General features: G+C 34.1%; 1 protein-coding gene and 3 pseudogenes across 1 annotated transcript; 1 reads left to right on the top strand and 3 right to left on the bottom strand.

The window, feature by feature from the left end:
• Nucleotides 1-265: 265 nt before the first annotated feature.
• On the bottom strand, nucleotides 266-3,341 carry LOC120172074 (annotated as a pseudogene).
• A 13,938-nt stretch (nucleotides 3,342-17,279) lies between these two features.
• Nucleotides 17,280-17,790, bottom strand: LOC120172073 (annotated as a pseudogene).
• A 2,879-nt stretch (nucleotides 17,791-20,669) lies between these two features.
• Nucleotides 20,670-22,201, bottom strand: LOC120172072 (NADH dehydrogenase [ubiquinone] 1 beta subcomplex subunit 8, mitochondrial-like; the record flags this gene model as incomplete). The annotated part of the gene is made up of 3 exons (XM_039179640.1): nucleotides 20,670-20,859; nucleotides 21,868-21,963; nucleotides 22,085-22,201. Coding segments are annotated over 3 exons (270 nt in total), but the record flags the coding sequence as incomplete, so codon positions are not given.
• A 17-nt stretch (nucleotides 22,202-22,218) lies between these two features.
• Nucleotides 22,219-23,890, top strand: LOC120172015 (annotated as a pseudogene).
• Nucleotides 23,891-24,199: the final 309 nt, after the last annotated feature.

Raw genomic sequence — 24,199 nt, 5'->3', positions numbered from 1 at the left:
TTAAGCAACACTGTGAACATATAACTTTTGAAATTAATTTCGATGCAATGCTCAGATTAATGTGTGACCTAAAACAAGCCGTTTGATTACAAAACCCAATGTATACCATATGAGAATTCAAGGGTTAAGTCTACTGCACTTTATTAACTCATTCAAATACCAAGTTATATAATGATGAACTAGTTTTCATTTATAAATTTTGTATATGAATACAAGGTTTAAGATAAACTGGCGAAACCATATAATTTTCAACGAAAAAAGGATTTCAACTTTTGTACTCACATTTTGCATAGATCTCATTTACTTTCTTGAAGTCTTTCAAGTCAGCTAGCCTGTACAAAGGAAACACAAGAACCAATTAAGATCTTATTGATTTTTTATTATCAAACCTTCTCAACATATACCAAACAAAAACGGAAGCAAAAATTGTACATAATTGTTGTCTTAACCACCGAGGAATAGTCAGCACAACTATCTTTCAGTATTTCACCCATATTTTTTAGTACCTATATAATCACAAATAAAATTCAGTCACTAGCATGCATTCAACTATAAAATTATGAAAAATTAGTTCACATAAAAGTAAGATACCTGCTCGGTTTGATCTTCTACAGTGTCTGAGATGAACTTTCTAGTCTAGAATAGAAAACCAATACAAATGATAAGCACAATGCATATATAACCGAAAACTAGGATCTATCTCACCTGAACTCTTCATTTTCCTTAAAATATACATATTCGACACATTTACTACGAGTCCAAGTAAAATAGGCTAGGAATGCAAGCTTAACATGTGAAGAACATTTAATGAACATGCCACAAACCTCTGGAATAAGACCGAGAAAACCAGAGACAAATAAAAGATTATTGGCCTTGATGGTCTAAGAATATGGTCCCAATGCTACACGAGCTTTTTCAGTCACCACAGCCTCCTTAATCCCTACAATCAAAAACATAATCACAATCCTTAGGTGCATCTAATAAACCCATAATGCCAGACTGTTTAATTTTTCCTAACACAAACATGCTCATATCCATACTCACATTTGGTCCAACGAAACAACCCTTTAAGAAGGCCGCGCCCATTTGTATATATTCGAATCATAGCATTAGAAAACCCTTAGCAATCCTCATAGGCTATTGTCCAAAGGCTTCCAAACACAACGAAATCAAATTGCAACGAAATCAAATATAAATTCCCCAAATTTCTCTTACAAAAACGACTAACTGACAAAACTATCAATTAACCACTATAAACCCAAGGCCAGATGTTTCACAAGTCACAACTTTATTCTTTCCCCTTCACGTTCACTTGATTGAAACCAACACTTTTTACGACTCAATTAAAACTAAAATGCAAAACCAAACGAATTAACCCATTTTCAAAAGCAATCCATTAAATCAAAATCAAACAGTAAAAAGAAACCCATTATTTTACTGATGTTTTTTTTTGGTTACCAGGAGAAGTGAAGAGGCTTAAGCAAGCAAAAGGAGAGTCGTTTTTTGAGGAGGCTCGCCATAAGGAAGAGCCAACAACGACTCCTTAATTTGTACGTAGATCAATAAAACAAATATTCGGATAACAAATATATAGCCAAAACAAAGAGGAAATTTACATAACAAACAAGAAGAAGAAGAAGAAGAGGGACAGTTCGTCTGTTTAAAGTTGTAAATACAACTAAACATAAAACCAAAGAAAATAAATCGTATTGGTATTAGTGAACAGGAGAGTGGGATCATTGTGAAGACGAGGCGGAGGGAGAGACGGTGGCACAGAGGAAGAGATGGAGATCGTCGAGTTCATCGGAGGCGAAAATGGGCGGCAGAGGCTGGGGATTCAAACTCGGGCCTAACAAGAAGAAGAGCATCGGGATGAAAAGCATGAGAGAAAAGGAGAGAATGAAAGGAGTGGAAAACATTAGGCGTGAACTGATTATCAAGGGGGGAAGAAGCGGGAAAATGAAAATCATGGGGGAAATTAAAAGACGACTTTTAGAGATGACACAATTAAAAAGTGTACTCCGTGTTTTTGCAAATTTTTTGGATTATGACTATTAAATATGACACACATTATTGTAAGTCATAAATCATTCAGATTTTAAGAAACGTGACATTTTTTTATGACACACATTTTTTGCAAGTCATAAATTAGTGTGTGTCATCGTTCATGTGTCATTAAAGGTATATTTTCTTGTAGTGTTTAGAATTGTTATATTCTTCCTTTATGCAACACCTTTTTATTGTGGAGATCTAGAAATGATTAAAGGACGATGAATTTCATGGTTTGGGTAACACATATCAAACTCTTTTGATATGAATTTACCTCCTCTATTAATTCTTAAAACTTTGATCATATAACCACTTTGATTTTCCACCATTATTTTAAAGATTTCAAATGCCTTAAAGGTTTTAAATTTTTTTAAGAAAATTGACCGATGACTTCCTACTAAAATTATCAGTAAAGTAAGAAATAATTACTTTTATCAAGAGAGAAATAATTACTTTTATCAAGAGAAAATGACTAAATAGGCTTACATAGATCTGCATTTACAAGTTAGAGTGACACTCTTACTCTAGAAGGTGATTGCTTTGGAAAGCTCTTCCTTTCATGCTTGCTAATAACACAAGATTCACATAGTTGCTCCAAATGTTTTATGGAGAAGACCTTAAACTATATTCTTCTCTCCAAGAGACTTAAGATCACCAAAATTTAAATGACCATATCTCATATGTCACAGTAAAAAAGAATCATCTACACAAGCCTTCATACACTTGGTTGAGTCGATTTTAAAATTCAACAAGAATATTTGATTTCTTATCATAGAAACTTTTTACAATAGGTCTGACATTTTTGTCACTTGAGTAAGATTATGATTTTTCATTTAATCTCATAACCTTTTTAAAAGAGTTATTCTAACTTAAAATATTACATTTTAGTTTTGGAACATTGTATAAGATTGTGATACATTTTTTGTCACCAATTTTTAGATAAATTAAAACTACAAATTTGCCTTTGATTTCAATCTTGGAAAATTCTGCAAATGTCATTTCACCATAATACTCTTCTAATGTTATAAATTTTACTTTATCACCACATATATGATTAGTAGCACCAATATCAAAGTATCAATAACCATCATCTTGATTCTCCCTTTTCAAGAGCAAATAACAGTATAGCCTCATCAATATCTTCTTTTGTTTTCATCAAGTTTACATTTTCCCCTGTGTCTTCATTTTTGGTTCAACATTATGAAGCGTATTGGCTAAAATTTTACAATTATAATATTATACATGAGATTTTTCATACCTTTTGTTCTCATTGTTTCCTCTTCCACGTCCATGACCTCTTGATGAGTTTTGGTCTTTTACATTTGAATAAATTTTGGCAACCCCTTGTTTCTTGTCCGCATCTTTTACTTCATCCAAATTCTTTTTCAGGGGATTGTCTCAGGAAATGCGGACTAATATATGGCTAATATACGACGTTACCGGATATATTAAAAGATATTTGACAAATTCGGTTTAGCGCTGTCAACACACCTTTTCGTCCTACTAGGATTCAAACTCCTAAAAATATGATAGAATTTTGCTAGGATTCAAACTCCTAAAAATAGGATAGAGTTCTACTATTATTTAAACTCCTAAAGATAGGAACCACAAGCACTATAAATAGCCATTGTAACTCACTATTGTAACACACGATTTACAGACAAAATACAGAGGAAAACACGGAAAATACAAAGGCAAAGCTATTATAAACGATTCGAAAAAGAAATAAAAGGTAGCATTTTTTTTGATTCGTTCATTTCTCGCATATGCACGTTATTTTCCTTGAGTTTTGGTTCGAATAACCCAAAAAGTGGGTTGCGCCGATGACAAAAATGGGTGGGTTTCGAAGTTTCGAACCTAGATCTACCCCGAGGCGTGTTCATTTTTTATCCACTAATGCGCAATATCAACGTTAATTGTCTTTCAAATTTGACCCCAATCTTATTTTTCTTTATATAGTCCTTTTATTTATTGTATGTATATTTTATTTATTTATATTTACATTATTGTCATTATATAAATATATACTTAGTTTTTTTTTAATGATTTTCAATTGATTTTTTTTACAATATTATTATTATTATACATATATTTTTTATTTATTATATTCATTGGTTATTTTTTAATATTATATATATATATATATATTAAATATTTTATTTATAAGCGTATTACCATATATATATTGTAATTATCTTTATTTAGTTTTTTTACTTTATCATTATACGTATATGTAGTTTTTAATAGTTTATTTATAAGCCAATTATATTATATGTATACTTTATATTTTATATATTTATTTATTTTGGTTTTGGTTTTTTTTTATTTTGTTTATATATATTATATTTCATATTACTATCATTATGTTATGATTATTATTTTATATTTTACTCATTTATATATATATATATATATATTAATTTCATTTATTTATTTATTTATTTATTCTTTTTATTTTTATTTTTTTACTTATTTTTATCTTCATTTTTTTCATTTATTCATTTTTTCCTCTAACACATCTTATGACTTTTTAAGGGTTTTCATCAATTAATCAGAGGTAAGTAATTCATGATCAAATTTACCTTTTAATTTAAATTATAATTTTTCTTAATTAAGACAATGGAAATTACGTAGTACCGAAAGGGCGGTTCAAGGGTGCTAATCCTTCCTTGACCGTAACCGACCCGAGCCGACATATTTCTGGTAAGACGTAGATCAGGTAAGAAATAGGGTATCCGATCAACCCATTTATTTTTAAATAAATGATCGGTGGCGACTCCAATCCACGTTTTTCAAGTCGAAGCCCAATTCCGGGGCCCAACCGAAAGACGGTTGCGACAGCTTGGCGACTCTGCTGGGGACAGGTAAGTGAGTCAGGCTAAGGTAATTTCAGTTGTTTTTTTGACGAAAAGGGTAAGTTTAAATTTTAAGGTAACATTTCGATCCTTTTTTATTTACTTTTGATTATATTTTCGGGTAAATAATTGTACTAATAGTTTTCTCGTGATTTCAGCCTTCAAATCTTTTTCATTTAAGGCTCTATACCTGAGCTATAAACCCTATCTTAAAGTGGGGGTAAAAGCGACGCCTTCGTGTGAATTTATTCACCGTGCGGGCCTAGCAAGTAGCCTTCGGGATTCATATACCTTATGTCTTCGTGTGAATTTATTCACCGTGCGGGCATAAGGAAATGTGTCCTCTCGAGTTTAACTTAGTCCACACAAGCCTGTGATGGGTTTAGGACTAAGGGGCTGGCAAGCCCAAGGGGGCACCAACAAGGAGAACTCGGGTACCGTTTTTAGAACCTAAACCGGAAAACCATGGAGAATTAGAGCCTACCCCGAAACCACATTCCAAAACCTAAGATATTTTTACCCTAACCATTTTCTTTTTTGTGTTTTTTTTCTTTCGTCATTTTATTTTTATATTTATTTTACTAATCCTTTTGCCTTTGTGTTTGTTTTCTAGCATTTGCATCATAACAAGAGGTTATTGATCCTTAAAAAACGTTTGTTAAACACAAAATAAATCCGAATTAATGGACAAAGGTGTTGTAATACAAGAGATTAAAAACGCTGAGGCATGACTATGGTCCGAGAAGACTCAGAAAGAGAAGGGAGACAGTCTTCAGGGAAATTATGTGTCAAAGCTTGTTAGTTACGCATCTGTCAGCCTGAAACAAAATGATGTCCAAGAACTGCGAAATATTTGGGACAATTGGGGGAATGACAGAAAGCAGAAGTTCAGCCAACGATATGGTGATATTGTCCTCTTACTCCATGTCAAGACTGATGAGCCCCTGCTCCGAGCATTAATTCAATTCTGAAACCCGGGATATAGTTGTTTCACCTTTAACCGGGAGGACATGGTGCCCACATTTGAAGAGTATATACTACCCTACTGCACTGCGAAAACATCAGACTAGAGAGGGCATATATCAAACACATCAAGAGTTAGCCTTTCAAGAACAGACTAGCTAAGATTGCAGGGGTTGATGAAAAATGGGTGACTGATCGACTTCGACACAAAGGTAATGGGGAAGGAATCGAGTGGATCCATATAAAGCAACTAATGAAGAACCACCCTGATGAATGGAAGACTATAGATCTTTTTGCACTGGGTCTGTACGGTTTGATTATCTTTCCGAAGACCTTGGGGTGCATCGACGTAACCGTAGTAGAACTATTTGAACAACTTCCAAGGCGAGTCAACCCAACGCCGACCATCTTAGCCGAGACCTTTCGGTCTCTTAATCATTGCAGAAAAACTAGTGGAGGAAGGTTCATTGGATGTGTTCAGCTCCTTCAAGTCTGGATTCATAGCCACTTCTGGAAGACTAACGGGGTTGCCTACCGCCGATTCAGCACTACATATTCACCATTGGGAGAGTTCATCACTATGAAATAGCATGAAGGCGCTTCGAAGGAAGAATGGATGAAGGACTTCACTCATCTTCAGGACCGGGATATTACTTGGAGAGCCCTCTGGTTGTTCTTCAGTGATGTTCTTTCCCGATTTGGGGATTCTTACACTATGACCTTACTTGGACTTTAGGGTGAAGTTGGGTATGCTCCGTTGTTGGCACTTAGATAGTATGGGGCACGTCAGTTTATCCCAGCAACATACGAATTATCTACATCAGAGTTTGTGTATCACGGTGACAGTTATAAGAAGAGGATCAAAGAGGCAGCCGAGTCATGGAAGAAAGTATCCCGGATGGATGTCGTGGCTGCCAGAGATATGCTTACCCTAGACTATTTAGAGTGGCGAAGATTGCGAAAAAATGACAACACCCCGGTGCCAAACTGTGAGGACACATGGACCATGGATGAGCATCTCAGGCATGTCCCTTATGGACTTGAGATAGCCAAAACAGAGCTTGAATCTGTGAACAATAAGCTGGGGAAGAGGATAAAGGAATTTGAGGCTGAGCGCTATCAGTGGAATCTAGATGCCGACTCTCAGAAAGATCGAGCAGACAAACTAGAAAGAGAACAAAAAAGAGTCCGTTTAGAGCTTGAAGACTTGAAAAAGGGGTATCAAGATAAAGTCAAGGATAACTCCAAGTTGAAAGTGGCTTCTAAATACTGGAATGAGAGAGCTTGGAAGGAACAGATGAAGATTGCCCAGAAGCGCTTAGCAGGCAGTCAACATCAAAACCAATGCTTGAGAATCCAGATGGCTGATCTGGAGAAACAACATGAGAGAGATGACAAAACAATAACTGAGTTAGAAGCTATTGTAGATGCGTTCAAGAAGCAAGCAAGCAAGCTTCAGATAGTGCCCTTCGACGGATGTTTATAGTGGCGTTTCCGTTGGGAGCAAGCACAACAAAGGGTGAAGGCCAGAGACGCAGTCATCCGAGACTTCCTGGATCAAGTACAGAAGGCAACTCGTTATCTACACGGCCTGGCAAGGGAAGCTGGAATGGTCCAACAAGGCATACAACCAATGACATATGAAGACAGAAGACTTGTCAACCTACTAGAAGTTATTCGGGGTCTAGAGGATTTAGTCCGAATGTACCTTTGATTATTTTTACGTCTCTTACAAGATAAAACATTTTTGTCTAAGTACAGATTATTTATAATAATAGACACTTTTCTGGATCAATGCCTCAAACATTTCATGCATTCTTGCATTTTTGCATTTTTGCATCTTCATCTACATTTTTAAGCATTTTCACTAACATGAAATTAAGTTATGGAGGATTCGATGAAGTGGTCTTAACCACATGACACCATATTGAAGCAAGATTTTAACAATTAAAGAAAAAGCTGAAATCAATACAGTGGGAACCTGATCAGCTGATTGTAGGACAAAGCCTGCCAGGATGATATGAAAAAAGAGTCCACATATCCTAAGGACTACGATGTTGAAGCTGTTTACAGTTGCCACATAAGAAGCCCCAAACATTCATCTGAAAATTGTAAGGCGCTTACCGAAGAAGGGGGCATGGTATATACCATTTACACTTAGAGGATTGCTTTGTTTGAACACTTCTTTGATCTTTCATGTTTCCTTAATCTTTTAAAGGATTGAATTTATGCTACTTTCTAAGGTGGAGAAATTGAACAAATTTTAATCTTTAGTTCTTCGAATATTAAATGAATTAAGGATTCTTTTAATTCTTCAAGAATTACAGATTTTTGACATATGATAAGATTAGACCTTTCTTATCCTGTCTCAAACCCCAAAATAAAATACCTCGATTCTTTACCCAAAATAACTCATGGTTATTACCAAAAAGACCAAATTCTTGAACATTGCCTTTATCTTTTCGATACACCCATACCTTTCTTTGAGTCAATAAAATCACACAACTATCTTTTTAGACTCAAAATTGACATTTTAATACCATTAAAACCCAAGGCATTGAGTTGTTCATCTGAACATGAGCGTTATTCTAAAGACACAACTTGGGGCATCTCGCGGGGAGCTTGAACATTGAGACATCTGGGGGAAAAAGAAGAAGAATTCATTCGAAATAATTCTATCATGCATTAACTACATTGTTTTCATATGAATAGAACTAATCCTGAAAATCTATCCCCCTGGGATACCTCTTCTGTGAAGACTTACATGTATGAAATGATGAATGGCTTTCTTTCTTTATCCCTTCACAACAGGAGAAAATATATATCCCTTGTATCCCCTTTTGAGCCTATAGTATTTTTTCTTCTGATTCAACCCTAACCAAGGATCACCCTCCACACTAGGGGGCAATGTGGAAGAAATCTACTCACATGAGTGAAGAAATCGATCCAAAAGTGAACCAAATGGCAAGTGCGAGTATCCAATCAAGAACAAAAAAGAAAAGAAGAAAAAGAAGAAAAAAACAGAGAAAAAAGAGAAACAAAAAAAAGAACAAAAATCAAAAAGAAAAAGGGACAAAAAGCACATGCAAAGATTCCCTAAAGACAAATGGCACATCAAGCTTCAAACTATGATATTGATCAAGCACAAACATTCCCGAATCACTGAATCACTTCACTTGAAGATCATAGAGCATCAAGAGAGAGACATTTTGAGCAAGACATGATTGAAGGCATCAGAATGAATTGATCCTTGGTTCAACACCCTGAAACACTTGTTTGGGCCTATTTATCTTTTTCTTTCATAACCATGAACCCTGGCCTACATTACGTGCCTTAAAAGTCCCTTCTAATCATACATAGATTTCTAAACAGAATAGACTATCTTCAAATTTCATCCTGCCCATCAGGATTAATCTTTGTTTGCAAAAAACAATGTAATTAATGTATGGTAGAGAAAAATAACAAAGGGGGTTCAAAACGTAAATCCTGAATAACGTCTTAAAACCAAAGGAGGGTTCGAGTTGAAAACCTGAAAAGGCAGCTCGAATATAAAAATTGTGCAACTGAGGTGATCACACAAATTCCTTGATATGGCATTACACAACCCGAGTATAACCACGAAGGTTGGGAGTCAGAGAACACTTCCAGTAGAGGAGCATGCAAGCTACCCCATCAAACCGTTGAGCATCAAATACCAAACCTATGAGCATCAAATGCCAAACCTTTGACCAAACACAACAACCTGAGACCTTTTTATCATTTCCTTACTTAACCATTTCCCAAAGATAGCTTTGATCTTGACACTTGTTAAATAGCTATAATTTATTGAAGGATTAACATTGTAATTAATTCTTTGATATCCGATGAACTCTAGTTTTATGATTCGCCTCAATTGTAAAACCGTGAAAGGGACAATATTTTCAAAACTTTTAATTAAACATCTTTCTAAACTCTTGATTAAACATCTTTCGAAACTCTTTATTGATATTTTCAGAACTTTGAAAATAAAAGAGAAAGAAAAACATTTTTTTTCAAACAAGACATTCTCTCTAGAGTGGATCTTGGTAAATGACGTGTAACTCTTAGACACAAAACTCATGCTTAGAATCAATGCTGAAGCAAGAAATGAGGAATATTTGGGGCATCTTTGAAGATTCAACATCAAATATTGGGGTATTTTTTTATATTGGGGCATCATTTGGGGATTCAACATCCTAATGCAAATTATAAGACCTTTTTCAGGAGATAAAATATAACCAATTCATGTTACATGCATCTTATGCATACATTTTAGAGCATCATATTTATCATTTTCCACATGCATACTTTTTTGCAGCTTTTAGAGTCAAGTTTCGACTTCAAGACGAAGGATACTCGATTCAAAAGCACCTTTAAAGATTCATGTTGGTTGTTTAACTCAGCAGCAAGAAGCTACACTTCGACCAACTCGACAGATTGAAAGTTTCTCTCGAAACAACACAATTTTCTCGAGAGTGAATTTCAACTTCACGACGAAGGATATCTAGCTCGAAGCCAAACTTCACAATAAAGGGGTCTCCACGATTTCAACTTCACGGCGAAGGGAATTGTGTCCACCCGTAACATACAATACTCGGATTTCAACTTCACAACGAAAGATATTCAAGTCAAGGCTCAACTTCACAACGAAGGGGCCATCCGCGATTTCAACTCCACGACGGACGATATCTTGCCACTCGAGACAACACAAGTTTAACTTCACAACGAAGGGACGGCTGGTTGTCAACAAACAACTTCCCAATTTCAGAGCCAATTTCAACTTCACAGTGAATGATATTAGACTCCAGACAACGTAAGTTCAACTTCACGACGAAGGGACCACTGGTTGTCAACAAACAACTTCTCAATTTCAGAGTCAATTTCAACTTCACAACGAAAGATATTGGACTCCAGACAACGCAAGTTCAACTTCATGACGAATGGACCGCTGGTTGTCAATAAACAACTTCCTAATTTCAGAGCCAATTTCAACTTCACAATGAAGGATATTGGACTCCAGACAACGCAAGTTCAACTTCACGAAGAAGGGACCGCTGGTTGTCAACAAACAACTTCTCAATTTCAGAGCCAATTTCAACTTCACAACGAAGGATATTGGACTCCAGACAACGCAAGTTCAACTTCACGACGAAGGGACTGCTGGTTGTCAATAAACAATTTCCCAATTTTAGAGCCAATTTCAACTTCACAGCGAATGATATTGGACTCAAGACAACGCAAGTTCAACTTCACGACGAAGGGACCGCTGGTTGTCAATAAACAACTTCCCAATTTCAAAGCCAATTTCAACTTCACAACGAAGGATATTGGACTCCAGACAACGCAAGTTCAACTTCACGACGAAGGGACCGCTGGTTGTCAACAAACAACTTCTCAATTTCAGAGCCAATTCCAACTTCACAACGAAGGATATTGGACTCCAGACAACGCAAGTTCAACTTCACGACGAAGGGACCACTGGTTTTCAATAAACAATTTCCCAATTTCAGTGTCAATTTCAACTTCACGACGGAGGATATTGAACTCAGAACAATGCTACTTACTTGGATTTCAACTTCACGACGAAGGATATCCAATTTCAGGCTCAACTTCACGACGAATGGGTCACCCGCGGTTTCAACTTCACGACGAACGGTATTGTGCACACAAGCATCATCCATCTTTAGATTGGATTTCAACTTCACGACGAAGGATATCCAACTCAAAGAAGGAGTATCTATCAACAAAGACCTTCGAGTTCGACTACGCTCAACTCCAAGGCACATCATTTACAGCATAACTCAAGGCTAGAAGGGTTATCTGCCATCAAAATTATCGAGTTCGATTTCATTCAGCTCGATGACACATCAATCGCACTACTTTCCGGTTGCAATCGAGGTTTTCAAGTCGAGAAGAGGACCTGGGTTAACCATGCTTTAGTGACAATCAACAATTTTCAAGCAAAAGCTATCTGTCAATGAAGATTTCTGAGTTCGATTTCGATCCAAGGTCTTTAAACTGAGAAGAAGACCGAAGGGCAACGAGAAGCCACGTGCTGATTCAAATTCCGAACTACGGCTTCAATTTCATATCATTTCAAGATGAACTCGGCTTCACGACGGAGGAGTCATCCGTAACTCAATTCGACAGGGAGTTATTGAAACATCAGAGTCAATTTTCAACTCCACCGAATGAAAAGTGTGTCTTTTAATCTTTTCCCTATCCCCGTTACACGACTATGAGCAAAGAGGGGCAGCTGTCAACACACCTTTTCGTCCTACTAGGATTCAAACTCCTAAAAATATGATAGAATTTTGCTAGGATTCAAACTCCTAAAAATAGGATAGAGTTATACTATTATTTAAACTCCTAAAGATAGGATCCACAAGCACTATAAATAGCCATTGTAACTCACTATTGTAACACACGATTTACAGACAAAATACAGAGGAAAACACAGAAAATACAAAGGCAAAGCTATTGTAAACGATTCGAAAAAGAAATAAAAGGTAGCATTTTTTTTGATTCGTTCATTTCTCGTATATGCACGTTATTTTTCTTGAGTTTTGGTTCGAATAACCCAAAACATAGGTTGCGCCGATGACAAAAAATGGGTGGGGTTTCAAAGTTTCGAACCTAGATCTACCCCGAGGCGTGTTCATTTTTTATCCCCCTAATGCGCAATATCAACGTTAATTGTCTTTCAAATTTGACCCCAATCTTTATTTTTCTTTATATTAGTCCTTTTATTTATTGTATGGATATTTTTATTTATTTATTATTTACATTATTGTCATTATATAAATATATATACTTATGTTTTTTTAATGATTTTCAATTGATTTTTTTACACTATATATTATTATTATATATACATATATTTTTTATTTATTTATATTCATTTGGTTATTTTTTAATATTATTTATATATATATATTTTAAATATTTTATTGATAAGCGTATTATTACCATATATATATATTGTAATTATCTTTATTTAGTTTTTTTTACTTTATCATTATACGTATATATGTATGTTTTAATAGTTTATTTATAAGCCAATTATCATTATATGTATACTTTTATATTTGATTTATATATTTATTTATTTTTGGTTTTGGTTTTTTTTATTTTGTTTATATATTATTATATTTTCATATTACTATCATTATTGTTATGATTATTATTTTTATATTTTACTCATTTATATATATATATATATATATATAATATTTCATTTATTTATTTATTTATTTACTTTCCTTTTATTTTTATTTTTTTACTTATTTTTATTCTTCATTTTTTTTCATTTATTCATTTTTTCCCTCTAACACATCTTATGACTTTTTAAGGGTATTTTCGTCAATTAATCAGAGGTAAGTAATTCATGATCAAATTTTACCTTTTAATTTAAAATTACAATTTTCTTAATTAAGACAACTGGAAATTACGTAGTACCGAAAGGGCGGTTCAAGGGTGCTAATCCTTCCTTGACCGTAACCGACTCCCGAGCCCGACATATTTCTGGTAAGACGCAGATCATGTAAGAAATAGGGTATCCGATCAACCCATTTATTTTTAAATAAATGATCGGTGGCGACTCCAATCTACGTTTTTCAAGTCGAAGCCCAATTCCGAGGCCCAACCGAAAGACGGTTGCGACAAGCGCTGCCAGAAATATCGAGTAATAATAATGTAATAGGTGGAAATCATGAAGAAATATTAAAAAATTTGGCAACCGGCAAACTTAGCTTGCCGGTTTGTGTCGATACTTTATAAAAATATATTGATCCATAACAATATAACATGTAAAAAAATGACAAAACCGATCTATAAATGACAAAACAGGTAAAGCGCTACCGGATAAATTGAAAGTGTCGATACTTTATAAAAATGTATCGATCCATAACAATATAATAGGTAAAAAATGACAAAACTGATCTATAAATGACAAAACATGTAAAGCGCTACTGGATATATTGAAAGTGTCGATACTTTATAAAAATGTATCGATCCATAACAATATAACAGGTAAAAAATGACAAAACCGGTCTATAAATGACAAAACAGGTAAAGCACTACCGGATATATTGAAAGTGTCGATACTTTATAAAAATGTATCTATCTATAACAATATAGCAGGTAAAAAATGACAAAACCGGTCTATAAATGACAAAACAGGTAAAGCGCTACCGGATATGTTGATAGTGTCGATGCTTTATTATAAGTATCGACACTTTTGGAATTTAAAAGAGAATAAGTTATAGCGCTAATAAAGTGTCGATACTTTATAAAAAGGTATCGATCCATAACAATATAATAGGTAAAAATATGACAAAACCGGTCTCGAAATGACAAAACCGGTAAAGAGCTACTGTATATGTTGAAACTGTCGCTACTTTATTATAAGTATCAGCAGTTTTGGAATTTAAAAGAAAAGAAGTTATAGCGCCAATAAAGTGTTGATACTTTATAAAAATGTATCGATCCATAACAATATAACAAGTAAAAATATGACAAAATCGGTCTCGAAATGACAAAATCGGTAGTAAAAAAGTGTGCTTGTGTGGTCATTTTTATTTCAGAATTTTCATTTTTTAATACAAAAGTTGGATATTTTAAGCAAAACCCAATAAGAAAAGAACAAAAACTTTGCAGTAACAAAAGAATAACATTGGAAAACCCACCATGTTATCAATTTCTCAAAGAAAAAAACTCAGAAACAGGTAAATTTACAATGTAACTGGTAAAAATATACTGGTTAATTAGCAAATAGGTTTACATTATGTATCGACACTCTTTAAATATGCGTCAATACTTTTTTCCCAAAATGAAAGCACAACGAGGTGCACGCATAAAGTGTCGATACATTTAAAATTGAATCAATCCCAAAAACATCAAAACCGATAATTATAATGTAATAGGTAAATTTACAATGTTACCGGTTTAAATATACCTATTTATCTAGAAAATAGGTCAATATAAGCGCTATTTATTACATTATATAAGCGCTACCTAATATATTATTGTAATTGATAATATTTCCGGTTAAATAATATAATATAACCGGTCTAAATTTTAACCGATCACTTGTTTAACAGGTCACGCCGTTTTTTAGGCGCCGCACAGCAGAATTTCTCCTCTTTCAGGGCCTCTTAGACTAGACACACCTTATTTACACATAAGATTTGCTCTATACAGTCAGTCTTATTTCTGTTCAATCTCTCCACATGTGCTTGCAGTTAGGGGTGTTCAAGACTGGGTACTTGTATTTTTGGGTACCCCAAATAGTACCTAAAATTTTTAAATACCAAGATATTGACTCGTGTCCCGACCCATTACATCTAGGTACCCCATAAGTCGAGTACATGTATTTTCTGGTCACAAGAACCTGATTTATATAATTTTTTTATTTTTTTTTCTTTAAATTATATTATTTTTAAAAAATTATATGGAAAAATTCTAAAATTTAAAGGTCTATAATATATAATTCACAAATAAAGTTTAAAAATTCAAATTACATAATTGAAAGAAAATTTATTAAAAATTAAAATAAAAAAATATAACTAAATTTCAAATGTTTTGAAGATCAATTAAATATTTTAAAAAATAATTTAGAATGTTAAAGTGAAATAATTTAAGAAATCAAGAATTTAGAATGTTATGGTGGTAAATTTTAAGAAATTAGGAATTTTGAATGTTAGAGTGAAATAATTTGAGAATTATAAATAAAAATTTAATTAAAAAAATAATTTATATATATATATAATATAATATAATAAACCAGGTATCGGGTCGTAGGGTACCCGATTAAGCAATATTTTGTGACTCGGGCATGATATGAAAATCTAAAAAATTTAACGAGCCGAGTACCCGACACGAAAAATCGAGTATTTTCAAAATAAACACCTGGTATTTTTTAACCGGGTCCGGTCAACCGGTATTTTGGAACACCCCTTCTTACAGTGAACCACTTAGTTGTTCAATGGACATAGTTTTTAATTCATTGAATTCTTCAACAGCAACAACAATGTACTCAAATTTTGAATTTAAAGAACAGAGAATCTTTTCAATTACTCAGATCTTGAGCATTTCTTCTCCACTCCTCTTCAATTGCTCAACTACAATTTATACTCTAGAAAAATAATCAAATATGATCTCTAATTCATTCATGTGAAGTACTTCAAATTCACTTCACAATGTTTATAGATGAATATTCTTCACTGTCTCTTCTCCCTTAAAGGACTTAATAAGAATATTGCACGTTTACTTTGAGGTTGTTACACTGGCCACCTTTCCAAAGGTGTCATCCAAACATTGATGAAGTATCGAGAAAGCATGTTGATCTTTCTTTCGATTCTTTTCTAGAGTATCACTTTGACATTGATTCAAGATTGTTTCATCTTCAAATACCTCATATCTATTAGAAACAATATCCCAAGAACTTTGTGATCCAAGAATTACTTTCACATAAATAGACCAACTATCGTAGTTGTAATTCGTAAGAAGAGGATAATAAAATGAAAGTAAAAGTTTCTCCATAATCTAACTATAATGTCACTTTGCTGGAAAAATGATATTCTTTTATTTTTCGCATTTTGTAATGTGCATTATGGTACGTATTTATAGGACTTATATTCATCATAACTTAAACATAAATTTTATTAATAATTCTCCTATTTAATGAAGTAAGTTTATGAACCAACCAAAGTGTACTTAAACAAGTTTAGTTTTTAACAGTTTTCGTCTCCACAAAATTTTATAAATTTGTCTCCTCTTAAGTTTAAAAAGTTCACTTTTTAACATAAATTTTATAAATTGATGGTAGTATGGAGACACAAAAGAAAAGGATTATAAAATATGATGAACAATGTGTCAGGTCTCTTATCCTCTTTTTCAGTTTTGATATCAGATAGTAGAGTGGCTAGTGTGAATCTTAGAATTGATAGGGATTGAAGATAAGTTGACAGGTGGGTAGATCCAACTTGTTAGATATTATAACTAATCAGTACTGATGGAATTAACAATGATCATATCAAAGAATTGTATTCAAATGGAAGGAATTAGCTCCGAATGAGTCAAAGGATATCTTAAGAAAAACTTCAGAAGTTTTGACTTCTCGAGTAGAAGAGTGCTAGCGGAAATATGCGAAGGTACAACAAAAAATATATAAACAATGCTAGATGGCCGTCTTTTCCAATAAAAATCAGGAGACTTGAGGAGAATATAGCATGACAATTTGATAAATTTTGACAAGCTTCCACTCTCGATGGAACGAATGTTGGTTCATTCAAATAAGCACACATAATACTAGTCTTTAACTCTTCCTTAAAGATACAAACAACCCAAAGAAAAACACTTGAAGAAATAAAAGTAGTACACACTTATTCACTATCAATCCACGAGGAAACTAATTACAACTTCAAAACCACGAAAAAACAGCAAGAAGAGGAGGAATTCGAAAGAGTGATTATGGACATTGGAAGCCGTCGGAACTTTCTTTGAGCAGATGTTGAGAAGCAAGCTGAGGGAAACTGGGATATTAAGGTTGATGCCCAAAACGTTGGCTTTGATAGCTGTTCAAAGACAAGCAGCAGCTTCAAGATCGGCAAGGCCCTGGATAAGGGAGCAGCATGGCTGAACCGGCGGTGAACCAACGGTGGCATTGACCAAACCGAGCACTTCAGCACATACGACTAGTTTAATGGCATTTTTGAGGCATTTGCCTATTGCAGGAGATGGGGAGGGAGTGGGCTTTGGTTTTGGTTTGGGGGAAGGGCAAGAACCACAAGCACTGACTAGAGAGAAGAAGAGAATGTTGAGTGCAAAAAATAGTGCTAGTGATGCTGATCTCTTTGAAGCCATCTCTCAAACCTTGGGAGCTTCTTCACTCAAGTAGAAGTTGAAGAGTAGTATGGTTTAAGGATGGGGAATTTGGAGTGAAGGGAGGGGCTTTTATAGTGTTTCAAGAGGCCATCTCTCAAACATTTGAAGCCATTTCTAATGTTACTATTTAACCTTGTGACATTTTCATCACAAGCCATCGTTACGATTGTTCATTCTGTTTATCTCACTTATTGATGTGTTTGACATGAAATCGAACAATTAAAAGATCATTTTAATATTATTTGTCATGACCTCATTATCCTATTCTCACAATGTATGTTTAATAAGATGTGTAAAGTTGCGCTTTTAAATCATTTAACGATTTCTTTTCGATGATGGATTTATGTCTCTCATTTCTTCAAAATATGACACCTAACGTCAATCAAACAACACGATTTACAGTATATGTCTTAAGAAAACACCAAACCAAAGCATCAACAAGATTAAGTTGCTTGCATCCCAAACTCTAACCATGGGAGAAAATGGGGCCTTGAAATCACTTAGCATAATCAAGCTAATTTTTGAACCAAACGCACAAAATTTAATGTAAAAACATTGTGTTGTGTTCACCGTATTCTAAACAATGACAGATAATACTACAAGTATTTAATTCGTTTCCTTTTATTTTACAAAATATTTAATTTCTCTGTAGGATAGTTACAAAACGTCAACAGCTAACTGCTGAAGACAAAATGGATACAGATTCAGAAGTACATAATTACAAAAATATGCAACCTTCATGTTGATCCTCCGCTATATTTTTTGTTTTGTTTTGGCTGAACTATACTCCAATCTCGACTGCATGATGTCAAGCCATGTTAATCAAAAAGTCACTAAAGAATATCATCTTTCTCTTTTTTCTTTTCTAATTTTTTGCTTCTCTTCTAAATTTACTGAAAACCATTCACATTGAACTTGAATTTCAATATCCCAATAGAGCTTACAGTAAGAAATTGACTGTAATAATGAGCTAATGATCCCAATCCAACACCAAGGAATGGTTTCGAGTTTGGAGGGAACTCCCAATTCTTTCCCTTAAAAGAAAATACCAATGGTCTCATTGAGATTCATCATTAATATTTGTGACGCATGACAATGTAAAATCTGATGTAATTATACAAGTTTAGATGCGTTGATTTCTGCTGTATCCCTTCGTAAGATTAATCTTCGCACATCAAAATTTTTGGAGAATTTTTATGTCATTAAAATTTCAAGAAAATATCTCTAATATAAGGTTTTAAGAGTATTTCGCCTCTTGAAAAGTTGTGATCTCTTGATATGATCTCTAGTGACCCACATGATCTGTTAGAACTAAAACTATTATCGATTGATTGTATCATTTGGACTCGTCAATTTACAAATAGCCATTATGATTCCACACCTGACATCAAAACTAAACCTCTGATCCAAAATCTAGAGAGATATGAACTACTTTCCATATCTTCCTTCTTTCTCCCTTGATAAAGATTAAAGATCTAAACTCCGGTCAACCATCATTAAATTATCAATTATAATTTTTCGTCTAAGTCCTGAGTAAATGGTCTACGACCATCATGACTATTTTAATTTTATTTTAGTCCGTCCTTTATTTTCCTCAAAAAATTTGCAATGTGTTATTGTTTGCTGCAAAAAAACCAGTTTTGCTCCTATAAATTGTGACATTCAAATACAATAAAGTAAAAAAATCTTCAATCATATTATTGTCATGTTGCCAACGGAAGATTAGGTTGAACATCTGGATTGAAGTGTCACGGGTGAGGCTGGAACCCACCAGAAATCATTTGGAATTGTGCCCTCATTTGCAAATAGAATTCCCTCCACAAATAATATATACTACAGAAATTCCATGAAGTCAACATTAGTTATATCTTTAAACCTAAGGCAAGTGAATCAAGACAAGGTTGATTTGTGTTTTTCCACGACTGCGTACTGAGTACTGAAATACAAAACAGGTTGCAGTGGTCGACAATATTGTCACCATATATGGTTCAATATATGACTAGATCATGATAATCTATTACAAACATAAAATGAATACTTTCCTACCCTAGTTTATTCGTATGGATTTCATGGCGAAACATTTTAAGTTCAAATATATTTGAGATAATTAAATTATATTCAAATTAATTTATTGAATTATTATAAAAATAATTATTATTTTTTATAAAATAATAATTACATTTATTAAAATTTTATAATTATTTTATAACTTTTTAAAAGTTTAACAACCAAAATGATCATTTAAGATTAATTTAATAATCTCTTGTATATTTTGTCCAACAATTTATTCAATAATTTAACGTTTTGAGGTGTTTGAATTAGGATTAAAATTTTAAATTTTTAAAAAATATAAAACTAAAATGGATCAAATTAGAGTATAAAATGTATTAAATATAATGTATTTAGGTTTGAGACCTCACTTGATCATTTTTAATTTTTTAATATAAAATATATAAATCAATATTATTATGAGATTTGACCTAGTGGTTAGGGTGTGCCCATTCCCCTTCATTTTGATGACATATCAACATATGACAAGTGGAAACAATCTTATTAAATTAAATAAAGAACGCTATCAAATTCCTCTAATTAAATGATAACACATATCATCTGATTAGAAAATTATATTTATTAGATAAGATAAAAATGATTAAAAAACATAAATACCGAAGACTAATTATAAGATTATACTAATTTTTTAACCATCACATTAATTTCTTTATCAAATGTTAAGAACAAATAGCAATAACATTTAGATACTTAAAATTGATAAAAATTATATTAAATCAATAACCAAATTAGAATTTACTCATAATAAAATGACCATGAAGCACATATTTACGAGATGTCAAGTCAATCTTGTAAAAAGTTGAACATTTGAACCAAAGAACACTGGGTTATTTGTTCAAATTTCAAAATATTTGTTTACGCAACAAACCCTAAGAACCCATTATTTAAGTTCCAAAAGTAAACAAATAAAGAGCAGAGGACACAAGTGAAACAACTTAATATAACTTGCATGGGGATCTACTTATGGTTCTCCACCAAGCTCCACCCGCAGGTTGTCATATGGATATACCTTCGGTGCCTGCTTAACAGTTCAGCATGACAAATATCATTCGCTGTATGCCAGCAAGTAACATACCCTTCACACTGTAACAAACTAAATTCTAACAAGCAGCAGTGTCATTAAGTTTACACCAAATGAAATGTAGATTACTTCTCTCTAATTACGTTTTCACTACTAATAATACACAACATGAGATGCTGAATGATGTATCAGTGAAGAAAGGAATTAAATGCCATATGAAATAAAAAGAAGGATGTGGTAAAGGAATCTTCCAAACAGGTATCACTAAACCACATGCAAGCAGGAAAACTCAATTCTTCTAGTAGAAGCATTATTGTTTAAATTTCTCAATTTCAACTCTCAAGAAGATTTTTGGAATATATTATGAAAAGAAAAATATATAATTGTACAAGTAAACAGTGGTTTTCATTCTTTTACCATAAACTATCTAACGCAACTCCCAAGAACTTTGAAATATCTATTCAAGTGATATGGCAGTGCTAACATATTCTCAAGAATCAAGATATATCCTACAAGGGCTTCTTGAAAATCATGAAATACATTGTCAAGGCTGCCTCAACAATCCAATACATCAAAGAGGGGAAATGCATTTCCGTAAACATTTCCCAATTCATCAGATAAGAAAGCAAGGAAAACCAAGGACAAGGTCTTTATATTGTGAACCTGAGCAAAATTCTTCCTCTCAATTGATGGAGAAAAGGGGCTAGAGTCTTCTACAACGAAATATCTTCCATCCTAAATTGAGTAGTTAAGGTATCCCCCTATTTTGGGATAATAACTCACTTGAACGTGAAGTTAAAAATCAATCAGCAGATGACAAGAGTAACACTATGATACCATTTGGTTTTATCAGTATCCTACATTCCTATTATCCCATTTTGAAACAAATCCAAGAACACCACCAAAGCTACAAACATTAATATTGAAAGAATACATTCAAGAACTACCAAGAAAATTGAAGAACTAAGGCAAAATCAAATAATCAAGTCAGAGATTTGAACTTACGAATGGAATCTTAGAGGCCTTATCATTCCACCAAGCCAATAATCCCAAAGATGCAAAGATGCTCAAACCTCCACACATCCAAGCTAATGCCTCATACTACCCCCAGAAAAAAACGAAGCATAAGAATAAGAATGAAGAAAAAAAAGTCTTCTTTAAATAATCCAAGATCCCACAATCCTTAACAAAAATGAAGGCTAAAAATACAAAATTTTCTTACCTTTCCGACAGTATCAGCGATTCGGTCGATACTAGGTTCTGGAAATGCAGTTCCATTGTCCCACATTAGCTCGTCATTTACAGGAAGCTGAAGAGTCCAAAAGAAGTAAAATTTTAGGGTTTTGGGTTAACTTTTCGTGGCCATTACCTCAAGAACAGCACCTCCTTCAGCCTTTGCCAAAGCGTGTCAATCCTGGTAACTTAGAATTTTCTTCTCAGATCCCAAAATTCTCATTTTCTGATTCCGGGCCCGAGTTGTTTACTAGAAAGAAGCTGCAACAACAATATATGTGGTTTCCTCAGGATTTCCAGTTTGTTCCTCAGCAGATACCGCCGATGGTGGCAAAAGATGAAGTGTTGAGTCCAGGAGACGGAATGGCTCAACAGCAGCAGCATCTGAACCAGTTACACCAGCAACAGCAAGCCACATTGTTCGAACTTCTTTACAAGGCTGCAGAGTTGGTAGGGACTGGAAATTTTTCTACCGCGCAACGGATATTGGCGCGGCTCAATCACCAACTGTCTCCAGTGGGTAAGCACCTTCAAAGGGCTGCTTTCTACTTCAAGGAGGCTTTGCAGTTACTTCAAAATGGGGTCTTACAAGATCTTCTCTGAAGTCTCTCCGGTTATCCAATTTGTAAATTTTACCTGCAACCAGGCTCTTCTTGAAGATCTTGATGGTGCTGATCGAATTCACATTGTGGACTTTGATATTGGATTTGGTGTCCAGTGGGCATCGTTTATGCAGGAGCTTCCCTTGAGGAGTAGAGGATCTGCTTCATTGAGAATTACTGCCGTTGCCTCACCTTCAACCCACCATCCTATGAGCTTGGGCTTATGCGTGACAATCTTACACAATTTGCTAATGAGATTGGTTTAAGTTTTGAGCTTGAGATGCTTAATTTCGATGCTTTAGTTCAAACCCCTTACTCTTTACCCTTGTTTTATTCAAATCGAAACGAGGCGATGGCTGTGAATATTCCGGTTTGGTCTTCTTCGAATCAGCCCTCTGCTTTGCCTAATCTTCTACACTTTGTGAAGCAGCTTTCCCCAAAAATCATGGTGTCTTTAGACCAAGGGTGCGACAGAAATGATCTTCCATTCCGACAGCATATTGTCCATGCGTTTCAGTCATATATAGACCTATTAGAATCACTTGATGCCATTAAGCTGACTTCTGATGCTGTCAACAAGATTGAAAGGTTCCTTCCTGTGCCACGAATTGAAAACACTGTGTTGGGACGACTGAATGCACCTGAGAAAATGCCCCCTTGGAAGACATTTTTATCCTCAGCTGGTTTTGTCCCTGTAACATTCAGTAACTTCTCTGTAACTCAGGCAGAATGTGTAGTAAAGAGGGCTCAAGGAGGGGGTTTCATGCCGAGAATCGACGGACTTCACTCATGCTTTGCTGGCAGCAGAGGGATCTTATCTCAGCATCAGCTTGGAGGTGCCGAGTAGCAGCATCAAACAGGCAGGGGAGCTTTTTTTTCTTTTAGCAACTAACAGTCTATCAACTCTATCCTGTAGTATGACCTAAGTCAAATTAACAAATTCTCCTGCTTTTATGACTAAATGCTTGTTGTCTTTCTTGGGAGTCTCCTCTCCTTGTTGACTGTCTTAATGTTTTGGACATATTGATATTGCTGCTATGTATTCTGATATCTTGATGGGTTTTTTTTAGTGAGGAACTGTACTATCTTCTCGTTAAGGTGGTGATGATTTGTTGTATTTTTTTTTTACAACAAGTGATAGCTAAAATTGCATATTCAACTTTCCAGATTTTGTATATTTATGGGGTATCAAATTGTGTCTTACTGCTCCAAGAACATAGCATACCATACCAGACCAGCTAAGTGTGATTAAAGATGTCCTGTGATGAATTACTTGACAGTCTGTGTTGTGCAACTCATGTATATTTGCTTGACTAGTTCTTGTCTTTTTCCCATAAACTAAAGTTGATATGATACGATTTGCTAAATCTGGGTACTTTCTTAGGACCCTATGGAACTGCAAATATGACCTGTTTTGGATTCCTTTTCAATCGGCTAATTAATTTAAGTTTATCATGATTTACTTTAATAATGGGAAGTTAAAACCTATTTCAGATCGAGGA

Source organism: Hibiscus syriacus, unplaced genomic scaffold, assembly GCF_006381635.1.
Source record: "Hibiscus syriacus cultivar Baekdansim isolate YM2019G1 unplaced genomic scaffold, ASM638163v2 tig00111841_pilon, whole genome shotgun sequence".
Taxonomy (NCBI): domain Eukaryota; kingdom Viridiplantae; phylum Streptophyta; class Magnoliopsida; order Malvales; family Malvaceae; genus Hibiscus; species Hibiscus syriacus.
Note: the sequence above shows the minus strand (reverse complement) of the source record. Positions and strands in the feature narration are given on the sequence as shown.